Below are 21134 nucleotides of genomic sequence, written 5' to 3'. Positions count from 1 at the left end.
GTAAGGCAGAAAAAAAAAGAGAAAAGCCTCACAAACCTGTTCAAAAGGGATGCATTTATAATATCACGCATAGTGACCAGAGCAATTCTACCTCCCTGGATGGTAATGTTTTGGTCTAGGTCCTCTGACATTCCACACACGTCCCTGGTAATGAACCTTTCCTTCATTATTGGCCTTTTTCCAGAGAGCAGGAATGGAATCCAATCCTTTCCATCAGATTCCAGACTCGAAGCTCGGCGAGAAGTACCTGAATATACTGGGACAGCAATTTGCATGTTGTACCATGCATGGCTGTTTATGTTCTATCGAATTAAATCTTCTTATATAATGGTATTGAGCATCCTCATCTCTTTTCTGAGTAGCCTAATGCTCTAACTTGCTAAGTACAGGATGAAAATGGGCTTCAACTACCAACTTCTAAACATTGCTCGATGCAAATTCTTCCCTCACAGGAATGAGGTGCCTATATATAGAGACTGGGCACACAAACTGTAGCGCACAGACCAGTTCAAACCCAGTTATAATTATTTTGAGACAAGTGCTGTTGTAGTGTGGACTGAAACACAAGAATCTTGGTTTCTTGACATTGTAGTAGTTTTATTACTGTTTGCACCTTACCTGCACCAGAATTGATCGGATGCATTTTCAGTAATTTTACAAGGTGCTCTATGGACAAGGAACTGAGGATCTGCTTCAGAGAGAGGTTGTGGGAGAAAATCATCTGACTTAGCGCAAAAACTTAAAGGAACAATATTCCCGAGAGATTTTTTTCCCCCAGTGGATTGCAGGAATTTCCTTTTTGTATGTGTAATGAGGGAAACTCTTTCTGTGGTAAACAATCCGCCATCTTCTTTCCCTGGACCATGGCCTTACCTATGACTGAAAGGACAGTCAATGAGTAATGTGCTCTTACATCATACTGATGCTATTGTGGAACAGTCCTGGAGCAAGTGCACGAGTGATTGTTAATACTCCCTTTTAGTTTTTCTTCTCTTGCCTCATGGTTTTTCGGCTAGTTGCTGTTGAGAATGTAAGTTCATGGGGTGTGATATCTCCAGCATGAAGCTAGTTTCTATCAGTTTTTGCTGCTGCTTGCCAGCACACTTCATCACTGTGGTAACTACTTTCTCCCTGTTGAATGTGGCAGCAGTATTCAAAGTAGCCAGAGGGGGTCATTCAAGATTCAACTCCCCTGCACCTGTGACCTTCAGTGGCCTTGCTGCTCCATATGCCTCTGACGGTCCACTCACAGCTTGCCTGGCTGTGGGATGCTTAGTGATTGAGTGCTGGTTCTTTTCCAGATCTTATCCAAAGGACTCCTGTTAAGAAACAATGTTATTTCAGTTTCCATACAGTAGATGGAACAAATTTATAAAAGTAGAGCTATTTATAGTTTCTTTTTCTGATTACAGTGGGGAAATGCCTAGACAACATTTAATTCTCAGAATTACGAATGAAATCGGGGCTGGATTTTACATAGGCAGCAGGAGTTTCGCCACTGGGGCTGAAAAGCAAGGGTGGAGGGGAAGGGGGATCCCTGCTTTCGTTGGCAGTAGGATCCAGGGCTGCATTTTGCCAGTGGCCGCTGCGGGAGCTGCCATCCCTATTAAGGTTGGCGGCCCATCTCCAAGAGCTGCCGATCCAATCAGAGGGCTGGCAACTCAGCAGCTTCAGCAACACCACCGCTAGCAGTGGCCACTGCTGGGGCTGCACCATGAGGTGAAAGTACCTCGGTGGCCAATGCCCTCAAAGTCTGGGGGTGCCGGGACCAGTCAGGCAGGCCTCGGGGTGGGGTTTGGGATGGGCACTGAGGGCAGGTGGCACTGTTGCTGCCAGGGTGCCCCTCCATGGACCAAAGAGTTCCCAAAAAGGAGGCCCCCAGCCCCCATCGGAATCTGCTGGGAGGCTGCCAGGGTTTCCATCTGGTGCGGGCACCCCAGCTGCTGGTAAACTGCCAACAGAGGAGGAAGACGCCATTAAATGATTGTTGGAGTGGCTCAATTGGGCTCCAGGCACACTGCTGTCTGCCACCTTTCCTGCCACTGGCACAATTGCATGGAAGACAATGGGCACACCACCCAACACCTTCCCCTGCCATTTTGCCAGCCTTTCCGCCTCCTAGCCTGTTGCCAAAGGGCTGGTAAAATTCAGCCCTGGGAATTCACAGTCCAGAGAATTGTAGGAATAGACATCTTGAATATCATCACTACATGTTGAACCATTCCTGTTAATGAACATTAAGCAGTATTTTGGTTGACGTGGCACTTAACAAAAAGAAAGTATTAGTGACATTAATCTTTGGTGAAATATATTATCTGCTTTAAAGGTGAAAGAATCATCATGCTCACCTCACCTTTTTTAATTTTCTGCAGAGTTAACAGTCAGTCACTTCACGGTTCAAACCTTTCAATCAACACCAATCAGAACGTCAACATCAAATCGGAGCCAACCTCACCCCCTCGAGACCGGATGACGCCTTCAGGTTTCCCTCAGCAGTCCCGACACGACACAGGACGCTCACCTGTCGATAGCCTGAGCAGTTCCAGCAGCTCGTATGACGGAAGTGACCGCGAGGACCCTCGGGGTGACTTCCATTCACCCATTGGACTCGCAAGACCTTCTGCAGATGATCGAGAAAGCCCATCCGTAAAGCGCATGCGGATGGACACATGGGTGACATAAAGCCCCCTTTTTCTGCCGTTTTGTAGTAATCTCTTTTGTTACAAGAGAACTGTCCTTACATATCTAAGACAAGGACATGGAAAATGTATAAGTTAATCAGGTACTCTACAGTGCAAATTAATTGTATATTTGCAGGTGTCCCACATTTAAATTTTAGTCACTGTCGCAGTCTGGCACTTATTTGTATTAGCTGTTATCTTATACTGGTTTGCAAACAAAAAATTTATATTCAACCCTACCATGCTTGCAAAAACAAGACAGTTGGTTGTCAATTCTGACAGTGTCCTGTGTGTGTGTATAAAAATGGTGTGGCTAGTTAAACTTTTTGCTTTGTAGCATTGAAGCTGTAGAAAGAAACAAGAGAGCAATACTGTATATAAAATAAATCTATGATATTGAACCTGGCATGGGTCTCCGTCTCTTGAAGAAGTGTTATAAATTGCACGGTATAGAGCTGAGGAGAACAGTTCTTCCTGCATGTGCAAAAACAGGTTGTAAAAGTGGCAACACAATTTATTAACTATATTGGAAACATGCATTAAGTACCTGCATGAGAAATCAGGAGACTGTTGGTGAAACATAGCATTAAGAGAAGCTTAATATATTAAGTTATAATTGGAATTTGGTTAAAGTTCTTTTATGTTGATGTCTGAAATCCAAATTTGATTCAGATCACTTATATATTTTTATTAAAAGAAACGTAATACCCCAACTTATTATTGACTATGTAGAACTGAATAATTATAAACACACTCAGCTATGAAATTATTTATATATGCCAAAGTTGCATGTTGATGCTCTCTAGATATGGTTTTATCTTGTTACCTTGGCTTAGTTTTTGCTTTTTTAAATGCAGGCTAAACCTTAAAAGCCATGAACACTTGCTAACCTATATGTAAAGAGAATTTGAGCCAAATGTTTGTGTATATAGCATTTAAATATATCACCTTTGGTGTCAGTGTACAATGTATTGTACGTTCACCAGATCAAAGTATATTTTTGTGGATTATCGCCAACTTGAAAGGGCAAGATCCTTATGATTAGAGTATCCACTGGTAATTACTATTTTGTTTAATATGCTGTACTTCCTTGGGTTTTAATTATATATGGCATTTGCAAAAAGTAGTAAAAGTTTTATTTTCCTCAATGGCAGTGAATGTGTACAATAATTGTTATTTCTGTGCTGTATGGTAATGCTTTACTATACATATAAAAAGCAGATCCTAAATCCTGATGTTATATTTGTCATGCACAAACTTGAAAGCAAGTTCCTGATATTGTAGACTGTTGTGGATGGAATTTCACTGCTTTAATCAATTACACTTTTCTGATATAAGCTGCCTTTTGTGATAATTCACTGACAGTAGACACTTGTTGTTCATAATAAAACAAAATGCCTGCAAGGGAGTAGTGCAGGTGAGTACCTTTTGAGAGTAATAAATGTAAAAGGTTTCTTTTATATATTTAAAAAAAGGATTGTTCAGTGGTGAGTGCAATAGGAGATTTGACAATCAAAGGGGAAGGCCTGAGTGCACACTTATAGAAACAGAGCAATAGAGTAAGGTTTGTACCCCTTGAATGGACTGACTTGATGACTCTCAAGTGAGCCAAGATTGATGGCATCAAAGGGAACCAAAAACTGGCTAGTCCACACATTGTAATTTAGTCATAAACTATATATTATCAAAATATAATAGAAGCTAAATTGACATCTAGTTTGATGACCGGTTCTAGTAATGTCACTGTAGGAACTGGTCCATTCATTCTGCCGTCCGTTCTCCATTATAACACAATCTCCAAAAGACATGAGAGATATTTTCAAGGGGATGACATCATGTGATATAAACTTCTGCTACTGGATAACCAGTTACCAATGCAAAATGGGCAATTTGGCTTTGGCAACCTTATATCCACTAAAAGTGAAAATGTTGTAGTTAAATAGACCTTTTACTTGGTTTATAAGAGACTCCATTCCTTTTTTTTTAAAAATAAGTGAAGCAGAATAAGTGTGCAGACATGACTGGCTATCGAGGTTCATGTAATTAGTATCAGTTCTGCATAAGCTGAAGTTACAAACATTATTTTGTACGACTTGTGTTCTTACAAAATGTACTCGTGATATGACCGTTTACTGCTTTTTGGTTCTTTTATTAACAATAAGTATGGGCAGAATACTCATTTTGATTTTTTTTGAGGGGGAAACCTAACTTTTTTTTTGTTTAGACAATTCTTGTAGATAGTAAAGTTTTCAAGTGTCCTCAAAATATTGGTTCATTGCTTTGTCTAAGGTGTATATTAAATTGATTTTACTCTGAGGTGCATCCATTGTACAAACACATAGAATGAACGCTTAACACGCTCAAATCAGAATGGATTTTTTTCATATTTACTCCACTCCGCCCCCCCCCCCTTCCTCCAACTTGGTCCCACGTACATTAATTGGCTAAACATATGTTCAAAGATTGACAAAATAAGGTTCATGCTACTGAGGCAATAGTAGAAATTCTAATTTGCTCAGTCACTCACCTCTGAACATACCTATTTGAAGCTGCAGAGAAGCAGCTGAGTTGTGTAATCTGCAGAAATGAGAAAAAGGCTTTATTGAATTATGCATGTAGATGAAATTTTCTGTAAATTTGGTAAGAAGTTTGCTTCACATTTACTGTGTCTCCTTGTGTGCAAGTTTCCTTATAAGGTGGCATCACTTACCTTTTTGTTCCCAAATGATAGCAATTGTCCGACATAGTGGGCATTAATGTTGCATAACGGTGTCAGTGTCATGGTTCAACATAGGACCTGTGTTGTTAATTGTTGATACTTTTATGTCTGCATTAGGAAACCCTCACTAGTTCAATTTAATTATCAGTTTAAAAAGAAGCTTGTTCTTTAAAATGCATCTTTTTCCTTCACTGGTTAAGACCATTTCCCCACCTGTCTCTTGCCTTTTTGCACTGACACTCAAAAGACTTCAGTTGGGTACACAAAGAGGTTTGGATAGGGCCTCCTTTATAAGCTAGCATAATACAGGTTTGTGGACTGTTGTGGAAGGGGCTCACCTGAATGAATGGGAGAAAATACTGTACTTAAATAAACATTTTCACTAGGTGATCATTGCAAAAACAATGCATAAAATACTGTATGGAAAGACAATACTGTATGGTTCCATTGCTGATGGCCAATGTCCTTATTAAAAGATTTATAAAATTGAAAAAAGCTGGGCACTGCTACCTTTCTACATGATGCCTCAGAATCCTTGAAGGTATCATAATAGTAAACCATAGCTATGTGTTCTACTTGAAGGTGTCGCAAATAAAATGCAGCTAGGTCAAAAATACAGAGCATTTGAGGTAGCTTACCATCTAATTTTTGAGAGGAGAGGAACATAGGTTTGAGATTTGCAATCTAAAAAGGTGTTTTGCTTTTGCAGTAAGTTCTGCCCATTCTTACTCCATGAGGTTTCTGGATACAAATTTTTTCATCACTAAGCTGAATGATTTTTGAGTGTGATAATTATCTATTAGAGGCATATTTAAAAGCGCACAGGTTAAAATCTTAAATTACAACAGCAATTCTGCACTATTTGCAGGTCTTTGAACCGTTGGAATCTATAATTCATTGTTCAACAACCAGTTAAAAAAAATCAGATGTGATGGATTTCCTAAGGGAAAAGAAAACATTGTACTGTTGGAATCCATCTCAAACGATCAGCTACCTGGAGACAGTAGGAGGTGAAAGCATTGTGTAACTTAGTGTCTAGATGCATGTGATAAAGTTTGTTTCCGTATCCCAAACAGTAAAAAAAAAAGCTATATAAAGAGTTTCTTACCAGTGAAATGAGTCACGGCAGTTCTTTTTGTACGTATAAAGGTCCATTAACTCTCAAATGCAGCATGCGTAAGTGCCATATGATGGCCTTTCAGTTAACTGAGAAAATATCTATAATACTCATGAGTCAGCTACTCTGCATGTTTGTAGAACATCCAGTTCCTGATAGGAAAAGGGGTTTCAATAGAACCATGTGTTGCTGCCAACCATTACGTTTTAATTTAGACTGGTCACATTTTTATTCAATTATGTAAAATATCAATACAGTGGGCAGAAAAAGTACTAATCACTCTCAGGGTAAATTTTAAATAAAATTTATTTACCACCAGCTTCACTGGTGTCAAAATCCCATGGGCCTAAGTTAATAGGAATTTAAATAGCATGAGCTATTGTGAGACACCTAATGTGAAGGAATAAGTAAATAAATGGAAACACCATTACATTAGTCTTGAATTAATTGGTTACTGATATACTGGCACTATTGTTCTAAGATTTTATAGAACTTAAATGAAAAGATGGAAAATGACACAATATGTGTGGGATGAGATTAATCCGACCCAGAGTTATTACTGTATGCAATGCTTATCTTGGAAACTGGGGATGTATGAAGGCGATGTCCATCTGCACACAAGAGACCGTAAACTAGAACCCAAACTTCCTGTCTCTGGACACTGTTTATGGAAAACTAAACAAAGTATGCAAAGAGAAGGGGAATAGAGATGATTTTTTGCACAGACTTTCTACCCTCTGCTGTGCAAGACACTGCTTTGCAAAATATTTAAAATGGCTTTTATAAAAACTGATGTATTTGGTAATTGTTTACTTGTAGAAATCACCGGAGCTGTTCACGGTTTAAACTTTAAGCCTGTTGGCAGCACAAGCTGGACTTTGTTGCCATCATTGAAACAAATATTGATGAGACTTTAAGTTAACCTGCAATTTCCCTGAATGTGTTGTTTTTCTTCATTATACAAAGATAAGTGAACTTTTTATCAGATGACAATTATGCTAGAGATTGTTGTAAAAATTTGTACCCTGCATTCACTTAAGTAAAGATATTGGCTTTTACTGTGTAATGAGAGTCCATGTCAGTTATTCAGTGTAAAGTTAAAATCATTAGAATTGGTAATAAATCCAAATTTACATTGTTTTCTCCTAAATCTGTTCGTTTAAGGATTAAAATTACACGGAGGATATATCATAGGATAAATATCTCATAAAAGTCATGGGTTAAGTACTTAATTTCAGCTGTGCTCAGTCTCACAACTGTATATGATCTTGACTGGCCACGATGGATTGTTTTCACAACACGGTTTGTCGCGATCGTGTAATTTTTGATTGCTCTGGTGTTCTCCCACAAAGAGCATTATAATATGTAATTTTTGAATTTATTTACAGAAACAAATATACAAAAAATGAACAAACAGTAAAAACAAACAGCGAAACTAGAAATTCCTAATTTCCGCAGCAGTGACACTTTACATTTAAATCTATTCAACCAAGCTTTATATAGTCACTGCTTCCAGAGGAAGTAAAAATCAACCAGCAGGATGTGTTTCCACTTTGTTAAATACTGAACATATTTTTAACCTTATAATAAATGCCAAGCATTGTAATTGTTCTAATTCTTTCCCCTCAGGAGCCTGATTTACATTCAAATAAAAAAAGATTCTGGAATGAATTACAAAAGTTAATAAAGAAAAGACATTTGTGAAAACGCAAATGCTGATCTTAACCAACATTCTGTTGTGGTGCGGGTATGAGTGAAGATATGTTAATAAGGGTTAAGATCACTATCTGAATGATTCTGTAGCCTCTGTGATTGCTATATGAAGGCATCAGAAGATTGCAGTACCACTAGTGAAGCCATCTCAAAGTGTCTGCACTGTTCTGAAAGGTTGCAGATGTAATTAATTTTCCCTAGAGTACAGCTGGCCGCACAACAAAGAGTTTGTTACAGCTAGCTGAACCATAGTGTTCTGAGTGGGCGACTCTATCCATGTAGAAATGAGCTACAATTTCAACTCCCCCCACTTGACAGAAACAGAGAAAGGGGAGCAGTTAAAATGAAGGAGGTCTCTAACCCCTACTGATCACGCTGCCTTCCCATCGTGTTCCAATGTTGACCTTATTTTGAGCAAGCGAGTGGCACACCTGCAGGAAGGCAGCAGAATCCTTTCAATAAAATAAAAGCAAAATACTGCAGCTGCTGGAAATCTGAAATAAAAACAAGAAATGCTGGAACTATTATTTAAGGTAAGGAGCAGGAGGTTTAGAGGGGAGTTGAGGAAAACATTTTTCACCCAGAGGGTGGTTGGAATCTGGAACACACTGCCTGAAGGGGTGGTAGAGGCAGGAGCCTTCACAACATTTAAGAAGTATTTAGATGAGCACTTGAAATGCCATAGCATACACGGCTATGGGCCAAGTGCAGGAAAATGGGATGAGATTGGATGGGTGCTTGATGGTTGGCGCAGACGCATTGGGTTGAAGGGCATGTTTCTGTGCTGTATAACTCTGACTCAATGAATCTACTCAGCAGGTCTGGCAGCATCTGTGGAGAGAGAAGCGGAGTTAACATTTTAGGTCCATGACCTTTCGTCAGAACTGGCAAAGGTTAGAAATGTAATACGTTTTAAGCAAATAAGGTGGGAGTGGGGCATGCGATAACCAAAGGGAAGATTCATAGGACAGGGTCACAGAGAATAACTGACCAGAAGATCATGGAGCAAGGGCAAATGATATGTTAATGGTGTGCTGAAAGACAAAGCGTAAGTGCAGACAGGGTGTTAATTGACAGAAACTTGAATAGCCCTGGCCCAAAGCACAAACATGAAAAAAACAGTGGGCAGACACATGGTAAAAAATGGGTCCTTTCAATATGCAGATCAGGGCCCACTTCAATATTAGAGGCCTGAGTGGGGGAGCAGTGATTGCTTCCCTGTCAGGTTAGACCCGCTGGGAAGTGAAGCATATGCCAGGAGGGGTAGGAGTGCTCCTCTGGGCTTCATGAGGACATCTTGGAACTCCCATGACCCAGGGTCTTCTGTCCCCCTGCCACCCCTATCATGTGCAGAGTCTTCTCACCACTTACCAGGGTTCCTCAGCTGTAACCTCCCACAGAAGTCTTATTCCCACCTGCCTCCTAAGTCGTGGATCTATCTGGGTTCAGGTGACTCTGTTTAGAATTGACTCCCCCAATGCACCGCGCGCTTCAGGTTTCGTATGGTCCTTTAAAATCAGGGCCAGGGATTCTGTCAATCGGATGGTAAACTGTTCATTCTATTGTCAATTTTTAGGTCGTGATAAAAACCCAGAAAGTCACCCATTTGGTGACTGCCTTTTTCAAAAATGCAAATATCCATTTATGGGATATGGGCATTGCTTGCAAGGCCAGCATTTATTGCCTATCCCTAACAGCCCTTGAGAAAGTAGTGGTGAGCCACCTTCTTGCACTGCTGCAATACATGTGATGAAGGTACACCCACAATGCTGCTGGTGGGGAGTTCCAGGATTTTGACCCAGTGATGATGAAGGAATGGCAATATATTTCCAAGTCCAGATGGTGCATGACTTGAACCTGGTGATGTTCCACGTGCCTTCTGCCCTTGTTCTTCTAGGTGGTGGAGGTCGCAGGTTTGGAAGGTGCTGTCGAAGGACCCTTGGTGAGTTGCTGCAGTGCATCTTGTATTTGGTACACATTTCAGCCACAGTGTGTCGGTGGTGGAGGGAGTGGATGTTTAAGGTGCCAATCGGGTGCCAATCAAGTGGGCTGCTTTGTCCTCAAAGGTGTTGAACTTCTTGAGTGTTGTTGGAGCAGCACTCATTCAGGCTGGTGGAGAGTATTCTGTCACATTCCTGACTTGTGCCTTGTCGGTGGTGGAAAGAATTTGAGGAGTCAGGAGGTGAGTTTCTCGCTGCAGAATACCCAGCCACTGACCTGCCCTTGTAGCTACAGTATTTATATGGCTGATCCAGTTTGGTGATCCCTGGAATGTTGATGGTGGGGGATTCAGCAATGGTATTGGCGTTGAATGCCTAGGTGAGGTGATTAAACGCTCTCTTGTTAGCTACAGTCATTTCCTAGGACTTGTGTGGTGTAAATGTTACTTGCCAGTTTTCAGCCTACACCTGGATGTTGTCCAGATCTTGCTGCATGTGGGCATGGACTGCTTCATTATCTGAAGAGTTGTGAATGGAGCTGAACACTGTGCAATCATTAGCGAACATCCCTACTTCTGACCTGACCTTATGATGGAGGGAAGGTCATTGATGAAACAGCTGAAGATTGTTGGGCCTAAGACAGTACCCTGAGAAACTTCCGCAGCATTGTCCTGGGCCTCTGATGATTGGCCTCCAACAACTGCAACCATCTTCCTTTGTGCTAGGTATGACTCCAACCGGTTTTCCCTCAATTCCCATTGACTTCAATTTTATGAGGTCTCCTTGATCCCACACTCAGTCAAATGCTGCTTTGATGTCAAGGGCAGTCACTCTCACCTCACTTCTGGAGATCAGCTCTTTTGTTCATGTTGGAGCCGAGTCATCCTGGTGGAACCCAAACTGGGCATCGATGAGCAGGTTATTGGTGGATAAATGTCACTTGATAGCATTGTCAATGACACCTTCTATCACTTTGCATGATTGAGAGTAGGTGGTTGAGGCAGTAATTGACTGGATTGGATTTGTCCTGCTTTTTTGTGGATAGGATATATCTGGACTTTTGATAAGGGACTGCATGGGAGATTGGTTAAGAAGGTTACAGCCCATAGGATCCAGGGCAATTTGGCAAAGTGGATCCAAAATTGGCTTAGTGTCAGGAGGCAGAGGGTGATGGTCAAGGGTTGTTTTTGCGAGTGGAAGCCTGTGACCAGTGGTGTACCACAGGGATCAGTGCTGGGACCCTTGCTGCTTGTAGCGTACATTAATGATTTAGGCGTGAATATAGGAGGTATGATCAGTAAGTTCGCAGATGACACGAAAATTGGTGGTGTTGTAAATAGTGAGGAGGAAAGCCTTAGATTACAGGACGATATAGATGGGCGGAGCAGTGGCAAATGGAATTTAATCCTGAGAAGTGTGAGGTGATGCATTTTGGGAGGACTAACAAGGCAAGGGAATATACAATGGATGGTATGACCCTAGGAAATACAGAAGGTCAGAGGGACCTTGGTGTACTTGGCCATAGATCACTGAAGGCAGCAGTACAGATAGATAAGGTGGTTAGGAAGGCATATGGGATACTTGCCTTTATCAACCGAGGCACTGAAATTAAGAGCAGGGAGGTTACGATGGAGCTGTATAAAACGCTAGTTAGGCCACAGCTGGAGTACTGTGGAGGTTTAGAGGGGATTTGAGGAAAACATTTTTCACTCAGAGGGTGGTTGGAATCTGGAATGCACTACCTGAAGAGGTGGTAGAGGCAGGAATCCTCACAACATTTAAGAAGTATTTAGATGAGCACTTGAAACGCCATAGCATAGAAGGCTACGGGCCAAGTGCTGGAAAATGGGATTAGAATAGTTCGGTGCTTGATGGCCGGCACAGACACGATGGACCAAAGGGTCTGTTTCTGTGCTGTATAACTTTGACTCTATGATTCTTTGGGCAATTTTCTACTTTGTCAGGTGGATGCTTGTGTTGTTGTACTGGAACAGTTGGCTAGAGGTGTGCTTAGTTCTGGAGCACAAGTCTTCAGCTGAGATATTGTCAGGATCAACGTGCCTCTCATTTTGTTTTGGGCGATTTGTTTTAAGTCCTTTAAGTATTTTTGCGTGGTTGCGTACCAGTGATAACTTAAAGGGGCTGACTTATTTGTGGCCTGCACGGGAACTTTCAGGTTGCTGCGAGGCTGCGTAGCTTGGAGGAAACATTTATCGGGGCCCATAGCCTTTAACATATCCAGTGTGCTTAGCTGTTTCTTGATATCACATGGAGGGCATTGAATTGGCTGAAGACTGGCTTTTGTGCTGGTGGGTGTAATATTACTTGTTCCTTTGGTATGTGAATTATTGTAAGACTCACAGGGCACAAGTAATATACAAAGAAAATGTGTTTTTTTAAAACTATAAACTCGAACATATATACAAACAGTAACTGCATGAGCACATCAACACATCTCACTCTGTCAGGCTATACCCACAATTCCCTGGTCATGTGTGACGCGACATTATTTCCTCCGGTGACCTTAATTACAGCTTCTTAAGGTGGTCCTCTTAAGGTCGTCCCACAACAGTGGGGACCTCAGGTGAAGGCCAAGATGTTTCATCCACTGGGCACTTCTGACTAAAGATGGTTGCAAATGCTTCAGCCTTATCTTTTGCTCTGCCAGTATTGGGGATGGAAATGTTCATGGAGCCTTCTCCTCCCATTAGTTGTTTAATTGTCCAGCACCTTTCATGAGTGGATGTGGCAGAACAGTAGAATGTTGATGTGATCCATTGGTTGTGAGATTGCTTAGCTCTGTCTTTAGCATGCTGCTTCCATTATTTAGCATGCATATAGTCCTTTATTGTCACTTCACCAGTTTGGCACCTCATTTTTATATATGCCTGGTGCTGCTTCAGGCATACTGTGATGTACTCTTCATTGTACCAAGGTTGGTCCCCTGGCTTGATGGTGAGTGTAGAGTGAGGATTAGGCTGGGTCATGCAGTTACATCGTCGAGTCTATCTGCCAAATAATTTGGATTTAAGGTGACTGGTGGAAGGATTAGAGGAGACATTAGGAAAAACTTTTCACCCAGAGGGTGGTGGGTGTCTGGAATTCAGTGCCAGGAATGGTGGTGGAGGTAGAAACCCTCAACTCATTTAAAAGGTATCTGGACAACCTGCACTTGAAGTGCTGTAACCTGCACGGCTATGAACCAGGTGCTGGAAGGTGGGATTAGACTGGGTGGATAATTTTTTCAGCCAGCACAGACATGATGGGTTGAATGGCCTCTTTCTATGCCATAACTTTTCTAGGATCATGATAATGTCATCAGATGCGACGTTAAACTGAGGCCCCCTCTAATCTCTCAGGCAGACATACAAGATCCCATGGTACTATTTCGAAGAAGAGCAGGGGAGTTATCCCAGGTGTCTGGGCCAATATTTATACCTCAATCAACAATGCAGAAACAGATTATCTGGTCACTATCTCTGCTGTTTGTTGGAGCTTGTTATGTGCAAATTGTGCATTTCCTACATTACTACAGAGGCTACACTTCAAAAGTGACTCAAATGCACTTTGGGACGCCCCGAGGTCGAAAAAGCACTATGTAAATGCAAGTCTTTCTTTCTTCCTGTCATTGAATGTCTGCCAATTATCCAGGATCAACATACATGGCCCATAAATTTAATGACTCTGCACCTGTTTTTCAGGCACAAAACATGCACCCAAGCATCCAATATGGCGGGCAGGGTGTGCACGCTCATGGTGTGCTGGAGGAGCACCACCCGGCAAATCGAAAAAGGCATCAGGAGCCTGTGCCTGATACAGGTGCTGGGTCCTTTGCATAATTTAACTGCCCTGAAGGGGGTGACTGCTTTTAGGAAAGTGTAGTCCACATTTAGCTTAGAAGCTCTCTGCTGGTTGATTGCTGGAGACCACCACCAAAAGCTAATTTCAAAACACACTTTATCCATATCCAGTCTTGTCATAAAATAACCAACTATAACACGTGCATTCTTTTGATGTAAGAATAGTGGAGAGTATTCCGACTGAGATGGGAGGAGTGCATTGTCTTTTCTGGTTTATCCAGTTACCGATTCGGTCAATCTTAAACTCTACTCTTTATCCCAGAACAAAATACACCAACCTGGTTTCTTTGATAAACAACAAAATTATCAGTATATTATAAAACAAGATATAACGAGTAACAAAGCAAAGCAATAACACACAAGGTGAAATATGAAAGTTCCCTTTTACCTTAGCCACTCACACATACACATTAACCGAAAAAATTGAGATTTTCTCTTTAGAGCTCTGTTACAAAAAAAAGACAAAAAAGAATATTCTTGGCAAATACTTTTTATTCTTGAAGAAAAAAGAGAAGATATGGAAATATGTCAGTGTCTCTTTCTCATTTGGCGTCCCAAATATGCGTAGTTGGTTGTCATTGTGATCTTTCTAGAACAGTTTTTTTCAGGTGATGTTGAAAGATCAGTTTGGCAGGTTTTCCAGGAGAAATGTGGCAACAGGGGTTTCTGTCAGGCCTTTCAGGAGGAATGCAGCATCAGTTTCTTTATTTCTTACACTCGCTTCTAAGAGCTTTTCAAAGAGACAGAAAAGCTGGCAGGCTTTTCAAAGAGATGGAAAAGGCTGAGCTAGGGTTTTGTCCTTGGCAGATTGATTTTAAACTCCTTTCAAAACATTCCATACCTCAACTGATTGTCCATAGTGAGACCAAAACAATATCTCAAGAGTCAAGCCTCCTGACCCCTATAAACCGTGACCTGTCACTTCTCTGCAAACATCTCCCCCAAGGCGAAAAGCCCCTGCTGGGTATTTATCTGAAGACAGGTGACTTCCAGTAAATGTTGTTTTCAAACAAGACCTCTCTGTGTCCTTTCAATTACCCCAATGAAAAAAAGTCCATGGAATCCTTTATAGTTTTCCAAATAAAAAAAATGTCTATAATTCTAAAATACATGAGTCCTCAAAAAAAGTACTGAACAAAAAAAATAGAAGCACTGTCATAACAAGAGAATAGTTGTGGTTATAATCACCTTACCATCACCTCATTCCAAGTGTTAACTGAGGCAGATGCACCAATGAATTTGTTCAAGAGGCAAACGGTTGCCCACTTAAAACAACAAATCCCGATACCTTGAGATACCTTGTAGTTTGAGCCTTCTAAAAATTCAATTGTTTTAATGGATGCTGCAGCCTGAATTAGCCACTTGTGATTATTGTTCTATATATGTGATATATTGCAAATGATGCACTTGATAATTGTACACCAATAGACCAATACTTTTTATTTCACATTATTTTAATGTCTCTAATGTGCATATTTCTGTATTTTTGGACCCTTGTACTATTTGCTTAAGCCTGGATTTCCTCAGTGGCATAATTGTCACCATAAGTGTGCTAAGGTAGGATTTGCAACCACACTGCCATCATTTCTGGGGCTAGCTTCTTTAGATTATTGTAGGAAAACTTCCAGCATGAAACACTTTGGAAGTTTTCCCAAATTATGAGGAAAATGATGTGCTGTTGCAGTCTTTAAACACTTGCAGTAGTTTAAGAGCCTTGCATCATCAAACCATGTCTTGCTTCTAATCAGGAGGTTACTTCTTTGGAAAATGATAGACAGGCCTGCAGGGCAAATGGAGTGGGGTTGGGGGTGGGGGGGCAGGTACATGTGGGAGGGGTGCCGTGGAATGCAGTGCACAGAAGTTGTGGGAAATCTGTTTGGGACCGAATGCAAAGACCCACAATGGGATGTGCTAAGACTAGTCAAAGGAGGGAACTAGGCAACTCAATCAAAAAAGTTCAATAACCTGCAGTCAAAGGAGCCAGCCACAGTTTCCAAGAATACAATGCAATCAGTATACTTGCCCCTTACAAACACTTCCTCTCCCTCTGTTAAAGTACTTCAAAAGTTTACTATTGATATCCAATCAGTAATTATGGAGCCTTTTGTAGTTTTAACCTTCACTGGGTGAAGTTTTTTCACTCAGCTTTACATACCTGCTCATTGTTCTCCCTTCTGACATACTTCAATAAGAATCTGAGTGAGAACCAATATGATTATAGGATTTGCCACTTAAGTATACATGATAACAAATAGAGGTAAATGTTCTAACTGGTTGATACTTCAACACATACTGAAACCTGTTTGATTAATGTAGTGATGGAAAACATGGCTGAGAAACCCCCTTTCATTCCATGCCATATGATAAGCTTTTAAAGTGGTAAAATAAATGCCAAATTTAGACCTTAAATAAAAGTGCTGTGATTTACAATATCTTTATATGACTAGGGAAATTTTTGTTTTGTCGTAGTTTATGTTCATGGAAAAATGAATACTTATTTCAATGTCCCTTTTCCAGCTCAAGGCTTGAATTATTCATCAAAGAAATATAAGGACAGAGTTTCCCAGTCTTTGGGCTGTGGGAACTGTGTATCAACATCTTTGCATGTCATTGAAATAGGAAGAGTGAGCCCTGGTTTGGAATAGTCCCACTGGGGGGGTTGCAGAAAATGTAGGAACGGGAGCAGCTTTTCCAGCTCAGCTGAATCCTTTAAAAGCTCTATAGTTAAGATTGAAAGGAATCAACTGCTTAAAATTAAGTGGGCTCATGTGGAGACAACATTTTGACAGTCTTTTAGACATTTTCTCTTATTTGTTTCATGAGACGGCATCGCTGGCCAGTATTTGTTGCCCATACCTAATTGCCCTTGAGACGATGGTGGAGAGTTGCCTTCTTGAACTGCTGCAGTCCATCTGGCGCGGGTACACCCACAGGGAGGGAGTTCCAGGATTTTGATCCAGCGACAGTGATGGAACGGTGATATATTTCCAAGTTAGGATGGTGTGTGATTTGGAAGGGAACTTGCAGGTGATGGTGTTCCCATGTGTCTGCTGCCCTTGTCCTTCTTGATGGAAGAGGTCGCGGGTTTGGAAGGTGCTGTCGAAGGAGGTGTGGCGAGTTGCTGCAGGGCTGCGTATGTCAAAAGAATTGGTTGGCAAAAAAAACAGTGGAGACAGGAACTGGAATCTATGGTAAGTGATAGAACCTCGAACCCCCTGGCCACTGAGGTGAAGGTACAATTACGTGAATTGGGTACAAGGATCATGCCCTGCTTGGCCTTGACACCCACTGTGCAATGCCATAGGAGATTAACTTTTCGATTATAAGTTCGTATGTTGATGGTGATGGCAAGTGCCACTGTAACACTGTAATTGCATCTTTTCCTGAGCAGAGGTGCTGCAGCACCACCACTAGCAGAAGGGTGTAATTACAGCACCACCAGTTTATCTCAACAGTTTCCATCTTAAGTATGGACATAGTGATTTATAATGGAAATATAAAAATAAGGAGAAATACATGACTTTAAAATGGGAACTGAATTACATCTGTGCTCTGGGTCTAATTATCCCTTTCATCCTGTTTCACCTGCAGAATATACTTGGAAGAAAAAGTTCAACTTGCATTTAGATAGCACCTTCATGACCTCAGAACATCCCAAAGTGCTTTAAGTCAACAAAGTCATTCAAGTGTAGTCACTGATACTATGTAGGAAAGGCAGCAGCGAATTTGCGCACAGTAAGTTTCTACTGACAGCAGCAAGATCATCTGTTTCAGCGATGTTGGTTGGGGAGTAGTTATTGATTAGGACACCAATTCTTTTCAAAATAGTGCTCGACGATCTTTTTGCATCACCTGAGCGAGCAGGCAGGGCATCACTTCAGCATCTTTGACAGTACAGTAGTTCTTCAGAGTGCAAACCTAGATTTTGTACTGAAATCTTTGGGGTGGGATTTGAACCCACAACCATCTGATTCAAAGGCAAGAATGGCTGATAGTTGGCCTTGATTTCCCCCTGTGCAGTGCCATAGGAGATCGACTAGTCATTTGATAAGTTCCTGAGACCTGTGACTTCTGTTGCTACTGTCTTAAAAAATGGGAGCAGTGATTATGATCTGCAATTGTTGAACTTATTGTTGAGTCTGGAAGTATATGACATACTATTTGTATTATAGCAAATGTAATATTTATTCTTCATTCAGAACCCCTCCAAATAGGTCATAATATTATAACTAATATACAATGTAGTGTCAACATCAGAGTTGTCTGACAGCAGAGTTCTTTGCTTGAATAGAGTTCTTTTCCTTTGCAGAGAAACCAGACACAGCAGATGAATTTTATTTTGGTGACAGGGGTCCCAGCGATGGGCTGGAAGGTGGGGGATGAGGGGTAACCCCGCCTCAGCCGTCTATCGGACTCCTGGCCAAATGCAACAACGGGCAGGTAATTAACTGCTCAGCTTCGGGGACACCATCCTCCTTAAGGGACAAAATCCGACCCCAAGAGCTGCCAGCCAATCAGAGAACCGGCAGCTCAGCAGTGCCTCTGGGCGCAGTGTCTACTACTGGTACTGCAGGAAGCCTGGAGGAGCAAAGATGGAAGAGGCTCTGGTACCAAGGTCGTTGGGGTTGTGTTCACTGGGATCAGTCAGGGAGGGCCTGGCAGAGGGGTGGGGTGTTGCCATGGGGGCAGCCATCAGATCCGGGGTGGGGGGGCTGTCCCTCTATGGGCCATGGATTTCCCCCAGAGGAGGAGTCTTCCCCTCACTCAGCCCGCTAGGAGTCTGCCAGATCTCAACGTGTGGTGTCTCCATGCAGTGGCGAGCCCCTCCGACGTTGGTCCATCGCCACCCCACGCCATTTTGTCTGCCTCCCTGCCTATCTCCAAGCACTGGATAAAATCCAGCCCAGCATCTCCAATTGTGCAGTTGCGTGGCCCATGAGTACAGTATAAAGCTACAAACCTGCAAGTCTTACGTTGGAATGAAAACAGAAAATGCTGGAAATACTCAACAGGTCTGGCAGCAACTGTGGAGAAAGAAACAGTTAACGTTCCAGGTCGATGATCCTTCATTAGAACTGGGAAAAGTTAGAAATGTAATAGATTTTAAGTAGGTCAAATGTGGGAGGGTAGAAAAAGAACAGAAGGGAAGATCTGTGATAGGGTGGAAGCCAAGAAACATTAAGTGACAAAAGAGTTGGTGGGGCAGAGCCGAAGGGAGTAGTAATGGGACAAGTAAAGAGACAAAAGATGTACCCAGAGGAGGTGTGAATGGCAGAATAATGTCCAAAAGGAAAACAAGAGAAAACAATATTACAACCGAAACATGCAAAAAGGAAATAAAAAAAGGGGGCCGAGATTATCATCTGAAATTGTTGAACTCAATATTAAGTCCAGAAGCAAAGTACCTAATTGAAAGATGAGGTGCTGTTCCTCGAGCTTGTGTTGAGCTTCACTGGAACACTGCAGGAGGCCGAGGACACAGATATCAGCGTGAGAGTAAAGTGGAGAATTAAAAGGGCAGGCCACCAGAGTCACGCTGTGGCGTGAATGGAGGTATTCTGCAATGCGGTTAGCCAATCCCATAAGTACTCCCATCACACATAAGTTGAAATGCTGTCTGAGGACCAGGAGTTACCACATAAGTAAAATCTTCAGTACTTTTTCCATCTTAATGAAGTCTTTCTCCAGCTGGCAGCAATATGTTGGGAAGGATTTAATTTGCTGTTCAACACAAGAACATTTGGCAGTTTTCTCTCTGAATGCGCAAATCAATGGCATCTGAAGTTGGAGTCGAGATTCATTCTTGAGTCATCCACAGAACAGATTATACATTGCATTATCAAAATATCATGAAGGTGATGCATCATAAAGAGGCATAAAAGGGCCAGATTCTTTTTTGAGTTGTGTCTGATGGCACATCACTCTTTCATAATTCAACAAAGGCAGAGTCATTAATAACTTTATTAAAAACTGTAACCGTTTCCTGTAGGTATCACCAGCTTGTGAATTATTGTTGGAAAATATGGATTTTAAAAAAAGTCTCCTCATCATCTTCATAGGATTTTCTAACTAATGGGTATGTTTTAAGGTCAATGTCAGGTTAAATGAATATACATAAGGAAGTGGAAATGATTTAAACAGAACATAGGGAAGAATCACAGCTTAACACAAAGCCCTGTGTGTGTGCCTGTTGCCAGCTGGTCAGGAGCAGTGGAATGTCTCAGCAGATGGAAGGAGGCAGCTTGCACTGCGAAACAAAGGGAATCTGTGGGACTTGCATTATATCTAAATGGTCTGAACAGTCTTTATCCACTGGTGTTTGTGAATGTGACAGGGCCAATGCAGGTTACACTTTGACCTATTAACTCGCGTGGACAACTTCTGCAGGTTTGGGACAAAAGGATTTTTGACTCAAATTTCTGAACTCTGTAGTTATCACCTACCACATGTTCTGGGGGATATGATGCTTTATCCCTCACTCCAGTCTTGAATCATCATTTGTGTGGGAAAGTCGTGAAAAAGTATATGTACCACACAGCCACATCTATACCTGGAGCGTTACTTTTGTATGATCTTCAGATGCTTACAGGCATGAACAAGAAGCTTCATTTCTGCCACCTTGTGACTGCAAGACAAACTGTCAACAGTTACATCGGTCCCCCTAAAGGCTGTTTCAGCCAATAAATCATTGATAATTAGCTGCTCTGATGGCAAATGCATTGATTTAGCTGCGACTATTCTGAAATAACAGCTGCAAGGCTTTGCCTTATTCATATACTTTATGCATTGGCTGCTGCTGATATAAAAAGACAATACACCTTGATTTACAGGCTTGCTGGTCCCAAAACTCTGCATTTGGCTCCTGAAATAGAATCTTTTATGCCACTGCATCAACTTCTTTACAAGCTTGCTTACATGATGGAGTTGCTGGAGTAATCAGCAAACTTTGCAACTGCTTAACCTCTGGATCGCAAAGACATAGGGCTGAATTTTGTTGAGCCTCCGACGTCGGGCTCCGTGGTGGGGGGTGGGCCGGAAGATCGCAGCGGCAGAAGCCCGCCATGGAGCCCAACGCTGGGATTGCTGGGCCCGATCGTCCCAGCA

The 21134-nt window shown here is 41.7% G+C and overlaps 1 protein-coding gene across 15 annotated transcripts in view; it reads left to right on the top strand.

The window, feature by feature from the left end:
* Nucleotides 1-7667, top strand: part of mef2aa (myocyte enhancer factor 2aa) — a 247414-nt gene extending 239747 nt beyond the window's left edge. For all 15 annotated transcript variants that reach the window (XM_068017787.1, XM_068017786.1, XM_068017794.1 and 12 more), the window contains one exon: nt 2373-7667. In XM_068017787.1, coding sequence (XP_067873888.1) covers nt 2373-2682 — 310 coding nt within the window. In that variant the 3' untranslated portion in view covers nt 2683-7667. The remainder of the gene's footprint in view (nt 1-2372) is intronic.
* Nucleotides 7668-21134: the final 13467 nt, after the last annotated feature.

The sequence above is a fragment of the Heterodontus francisci genome, chromosome 38 (genome assembly GCF_036365525.1).
Source record: "Heterodontus francisci isolate sHetFra1 chromosome 38, sHetFra1.hap1, whole genome shotgun sequence".
NCBI classification, from domain to species: domain Eukaryota; kingdom Metazoa; phylum Chordata; class Chondrichthyes; order Heterodontiformes; family Heterodontidae; genus Heterodontus; species Heterodontus francisci.
Note: the sequence above shows the minus strand (reverse complement) of the source record. Positions and strands in the feature narration are given on the sequence as shown.